The 6,297-nt window shown below is 42.1% G+C and overlaps 1 protein-coding gene across 1 annotated transcript; it reads left to right on the top strand.

Moving 5' to 3' along the window:
- The first annotated feature begins 339 nt into the window (after positions 1–339).
- Positions 340–1,446, top strand: LOC137807725 (uncharacterized). The gene has a single exon (XM_068608495.1). It carries the CDS (start codon positions 340–342, stop codon positions 1,444–1,446), a length of 1,107 nt encoding a protein of 368 aa, XP_068464596.1.
- The last annotated feature ends 4,851 nt before the right edge of the window (positions 1,447–6,297 follow it).

The raw sequence follows: 6,297 nt of genomic DNA, 5'->3' as shown, positions 1-6,297 counted from the left end.
TCTTCTTTCTTTCATCTCCATATTCATATGAAGCTAAAACATGTCTTAGTTTCCTTTTCTAGCATTTTTATTCGGTATTTTAGCTTGTTTCTGAATATGCTTCGGTTCATCTTCTCCTTGGATGTTTCTATTTGATTCTTCTTCATTTCTTATTGTTTTGTTCGGTTCAATTTCAGTATTGTAGCTTTCTATTCGGTCCTTTTGCTTTTATACACAATTTAGTCGGTTCAATTGGCAATAGATGGATCTTCCATATGAGTTTGAGAATGTCAAAGAATCATCTCTACTTTGCTAGTGGAATCATATCACAACGTAACCACGCAACAAATACTAGAGACTATGTGTGCCCTCCAAGTAGAGGTGGCGGCATCTAGGGTTGAAATTCCGGCGTCACGCGTGGACAATGAAGAACTACGCAGGGCCAATGAGGAACTGCGCAGGGATTTGCAACAAGTAGAGGAGCGCTCGGTGGATGAATGTGCCCCACCTGTGCCACTCAGGGCACGTCCCATGTCGTTCTCACAGGCGATCATGGATACGACATTACCAACCACGTCTCTGGGCCCAAAGGTCACCTTCATAGGAGTAGAGGACCCAGAGGCCCATCTCACGGCGTTCAATACCCAGATGATGCTTACGGGAGGATCTAACGTTGTGTACTGCAAGTTGCTCATGAGCACGTTGTCAGGCGCGGCGTTGGAGTGGTTCGTTAGCCTTCCCGATGGACACATCACCACCTTTGACCAGTTTGCGACGCTGTTCAGGGAACAATACCTTGTTAACAAGGCCCCCACTCGACTCTCTTATGATGTCTTCGACATTAAACAGTACCAGAGGGAGTCCATGAAGGACTACTTGAACATATTTCGGGTCCAAGTGGTAAGATTGAAACTCACAGACGAGGCCATGATGGTGCATGCCTTCGTCAAAGGAATGCTGCCAGGACCTTTCAGCGAATCACTGTTAATGTTCTACCCGAAGGCATTCACTGAGATCAGACGTCGGGCGTTGGCACACATCACTGCAGGTGATCGAGTAACGGAGAAACGTGGTCTTGTCGGTCCTATCCAACCTCGAGTAGTAGGTCGACCTCAACCCATGAGGGTACACAAGTCGACCGCAGAGAAGAAGGGAGCGGGGAAACCTTATGAACAGTCCCAGGCAGGGACACGTACGCGGAGGGACCCACCCCCAAAGCATAACTTCCGGGTAGAGCTCAAGGAGTTAATCGCTATCCCAAACATAGCGGCGAGATTGAAGGTGCCCGCGAAGACCGATAGGAAGATGGGGCCCAACAAGAATGCTTGGTGTGAGTTTCACCAAGCACATGGCCACTACATACGCAACTGCTTGGCGCTGGCACACCAACTAGATGAGATAGTGAAGAGCCGCTTCTTAAAGGATTACCTTCAAGAGCAGCAGAAAAGGGGCAGATCAGGGGCATGAGGTGCCCATTCATGGGGAGATCAACACGATCTCTGGAGGGTTTTTCAGGAGGAGGATGCACCGCCTCCCAACGAAAGAAGTACGCGCGAGACGTGATGGCAGTAGAGGTACAACAGGTAGATCAGACTCCTTATGTCGACCTCGTCTTCACCAAGGCCGACCGCCAAGATGTCATACCTCACGACAATGACCTAGTGGTAATTTCGTTAGTCACAACAGGAAGAAGGGTGCATCGCGTCTTCATAGACCGAGGAATCTCAACCGACGTGATGTTCTGGTCGACCTTCAACAAGTTACAGTTGTCTCCTGACCAGTTGAGGCCCTACACTGGGTGCTTGTATGGTTTCGCTGGAGACCAGGTGGAGGTGCGTAGAGCTAGGACGACCTTCACGGACGACACAATTTCGCGTACTGCCAACATCAGGTATCTTGTCGTTAACGCCCCATCAGCTTAAAATATACTGTTTGGTATGCTGGGTTCAATAGTGTCAAAGTTCAAGAGGGGGAGTGAATTGAGCTTTTAAAACTTTCGCGTAGATTCAAATTTTATCATAGTACATAAAAAATAAATCAATTTATTTAGCAATGAACAAATTTATTTTTATACTGTTTATGTACTTTAAGGTGTTTATCTCAGTTGAATGACTTTTGATTTTAGAATTGAGTTAGATGATCTGCAGGCAAAGATCAAATTGATTTTCACAGAACTAACACAGAGAGCTACAACAGTTGATCACAACCTTTGAATGCAATGTCAATGCATGTTTTTAAAACACTTAACAGATTGTATTAACTTTGACAGAACATGAATTTCACTAATGTTTCAACACATAAAGACTTATGTAGAAGTTCTTCAGGGAATTTTTCCAAAAAATCAAGAACGGTATACACGTGCCCAGAAATAACATATTCAATTACAATTGAATAGATTTATTTCTTGACAGATCAGTTTATTCAACAGTTATTGAGTGCAAGGATTAAAAGAGAATGAACACAAAACAATTATACTAGTTCACTCCAATGAGCTACATCCAGTCTTCACCTAATCCAAGGTGAAATTCACTAAACCACAATTCGAAACAATTACAAAAACCACTGTTCTTGAACCCTACAAGAACATGACAAACTTTGCTGAAAAACACTATTCCAGCACACACCACTCTTCAAGAAACCCTATCAAGAAAAGTTTACAACCACACTTTACAAGAAATTGAAGAAAGAAACGAATACACCTAATAGAGAATGCAGAAATCTGCCTTAAACCAGTAGAACAAATTGCTCACACAGTGACAACACCTCTAACCAAGCCTTAGAACCAACCAAGAACAAACACACTTTGTGATTTGGAAAATCTTTCAAGAACACATGCTAATCCTCTGAAAATTCTTATTTTTCTATTGTTAAACTTGTTTTCTCGATTATTTGAACAACATTTAAAAGCTAGAACAAACTCTCCGTTTATAGAAAAACATTTTATAACAAACTTTCAAAAAATAGTTAAAGCTGTTACAAAAAGAACAAATTGAAATAAAATGAACAGATTTATTTTCAAAGGCTGTTAGAGAATTTGTTATATGTAGGAGACTTAGTCAAACTCTCTGGTGCAAGGACAAAACGTGAAAAGCCTTTTAAGAAAACCATGGCACTAGACTAAAGAATCTATTCATTTACAGAAGAACATATTCATTTTCAAAACGATAACAAAAACTTTTTAACAAGTGAAACACTGTCGTTTTGATGGAATGAAGACTTAGTCAAAATACTTGATGCACAAAACATGATTTGCAAAAACACTTATTCAAGGCATCAGTTAAAGAAAAGAATATATTTATTTAGAAAAGAACAAATTTATTTTTTATGCAGTAAGGATATTTTTTCAAAACATGTGAAAAACAGTTTTATAAAACATGTGCTTGCTCTTATCACATGGTCAGGGGTTAAGAGGTGAGTTACCTAGCAAAAAACCTACTTTAAACAACCTCTAATATATACATAAGACATCCTTAAAGAAAATGCAAACAGTAAGGAAAATTACACATTTGAAGGGGCAACAACCATCTTCAACAATCTCCCCGTGTTTGATGGAGACAAATCCCCATAGCTCAGTTGCTTTAAGAACTTGTACTGCACCAAATACCAAAGTAAAAGGTTGAAACAATGCATAACATGTGACTCAATTTTAAGGTGCAGAATGTAACTTCCTGTATCACCTAGCTTTACCTAGCATGGTGAGCTATTTTTCTCCCCCTTTGGATTCATCAAACATCATTTAAGCATAGAGAAAGATAAAAACAGAAAGATAACACAACCATAACAGTCCAGAAACAAATACAAATTGTTCAACATTACAGAAATATAAACTGATGAAAGAAAAGCATGGACAACAAGATACTCCTAATCTTTGTAGTATAATTCTGCCAGCTGCAACTAAACATTCTGTAACAATGTAATTCGTTCTAAAGATTTGTGTACATTCTGGTGTTGTAAAGCCAAGAAGGGTTGTGTGCTCTTGAGGTTGTCAAGATCAACATTCTTGGTGAAGTGTGTGCTGAGCCAAAGGAAATGTGTGTCTTGAGGGGATCAAGGTCACTTCTTTGGTGGTGTGTGTATGTAATCTGGATTTGATTACCTAGTGGATTTCCCAGTGGTTTATGGGAAACTGGATGTAGCTCTTGGGTTAAGAGTAAACCAGTATAAACTGTTTGTGCATTTCTCTCTTCCTTAAACTCTTTAATTTCAGTTGTTGTTATTTTTACTGGTATAAACAACCGATTGTTTCTGCGAAACAACCGATTGTTTTTCTGGTGCTTTTCTGTTTTGAGCTTTGTTCTTGGCAAACTGAATTCCTGAATCTGGTTTCTTGCAAAGAATTTCATTCTATCAAAAAAAGTTTATGAAAACCCCCTTTAAACCATTCACCCCCCCTCTAGTTTAAAGCCATACATTCTAACAGCCTAGGGTGTCGAGAAGAACCTCTTCTTCAAATAGCTTCAACATGAAGCAACTCCCTCATTTGTACCATGTAACTACTTCTACTTCATACAAACTTTTCATTGCCATTCCTATTTCATTATTTGGTGCAAATAAAGTCCAATTATTAAGCAAGATCCATCACAACGATTTCCACATGACAATCCACTAGTGGAGAGTTTTTACGTTGCCACACTATTGATTTCAGTTAAAGAAAAATAACTGGTCTAATTCAGGTCTTCCTCACATTTTAATAATACAAATTGAAAACACTTCTTATCTAACATATTAAAATATAGTTTTAAGAATTTGAAAACATAGTTTACAAAAAAACTAAAAATTTGTAAGTGTTTTCAATCAATTGTGTTTCAAAATAACAGGCATATGCAAAAAAGATAAAACCAAAGTCTTGTGCGTGTCGCACAAGACGCCCAGAAACAACATCAGAAGCAATATCAAAGACAAGAATGTAGCGTCCTAACCTATTTGGAATTCCAGCTGGTCCTCAAAGAACTCGAAAGAGATCAGGGTGGGGGTCAGGAATGTTATGTTGGCATCTGCCACCCTCTTCCAGAATAGGCAGAGGTCTCGGTCCAAAGCTCCCATGCTATCAGGAATTCTGGGCCTCCTGAAGCAGCTCTTGGACTCTTTTTTTCCCTTGTCCACCCAGTACAAAGGGAAGCCGTCGAGAAGGGAAGTGTCTTTATCATTTGCGCGTACTTGGATGAACTTCCCCTTCCAATCCTTATACGACTGCTGGAAGATGGTGAAAATGGATCTCCCAGCAATGGCATTCAGGCTGACCCACAGGCGATCTCCTGGGTGCTTGGCCTCAAACAGGAATAAAAACACGTCCACTGACGCGGGCAACCCCAGGTGGGCGCACGTTATTTCGAAGGCTCGGACAAACGCCCAGCTGTTGGGGTGAAGCTGGGCGGCAGCGATGTTGAGCTCGGTTAAGAGTTCCCTCTCAAATCGAGTGAGAGGGAACCTGAGCCTAACCTTCTTGAAGAAAGTGGTGTAGACGAAGCAGAAGGGCCCGTCGGCGCTCACTTTGTCATCGGCACACACTGGCAGAACGGCGGGGCAAGGCAGCACCATCATTCTCTCGTCGTGCTCCTTGTGAAACGATTGGTGGGCCTCGTCCCCATTGGTCAACCGCAGAACCGCTCCCGCAGTGTTCACCGACGAGGTCTCCTTTAGAAGGGTTGGGTTAGCCCATGGGTATAAAGTCTTGAAGTCTGGCAGAGGGATGGGGGCTCCTCCAGCGTTAGATAGAGTCGCCTGAGCCAGGGCAGTTTGGGAAGATGCAAGCCTCACAGCCTGCGAAGAGGGAGCACCACGAACTTGTGTTGAGTCGTGTGCTTGTGAAGGAGGGTTTCGCGCTGATGGAGGGGGGTTCGGGGTAATCTTGGTGCGAGTCATGGTAGCAACTGCAAAGGAAGAAGAAAGAGAAAAAAAATAATAATCAGGAGGGTTACAAAGGCTGACTCGATCATAGAAGGAAGGTGAAAGACGAACGAATGTGAGTTCGTTGCGACGATCGACAAAGCCCTAAGTTACGCAGAAGGAGAAATGGAAAAACAGCCCACAGCGTATGCACCAGACAGTTACAGGATGATGCAAATCGGTGAAAATGCAAGGAAACCCAGCAGATGAAGGAAAGTAGTTACCTTTCGATGATCAGGAGAACGTTGAAGGGAGGTGGTGATCTGGAGCGTCGAAGAACGTCGAGAGCTTTCGCAGAAGGAAGTGAGAGCGTATGCAAGTGTGAAGAAAGTGATGGAACAGTAGGAGCGTAAGGGGTTTAAGGGTTTTCGAAATAAGTTTTGGAAGCGCTAACGGCAGATGAAGAGAGCCGTTGATGAAGCCACGTGTCGA

The sequence above is a fragment of the Phaseolus vulgaris genome, chromosome 11 (genome assembly GCF_051622355.1).
Source record: "Phaseolus vulgaris cultivar YP4 chromosome 11, ASM5162235v1, whole genome shotgun sequence".
Taxonomy (NCBI): Eukaryota; Viridiplantae; Streptophyta; class Magnoliopsida; order Fabales; family Fabaceae; genus Phaseolus; species Phaseolus vulgaris.
This window is presented reverse-complemented; position numbering and strand designations above follow the sequence as displayed.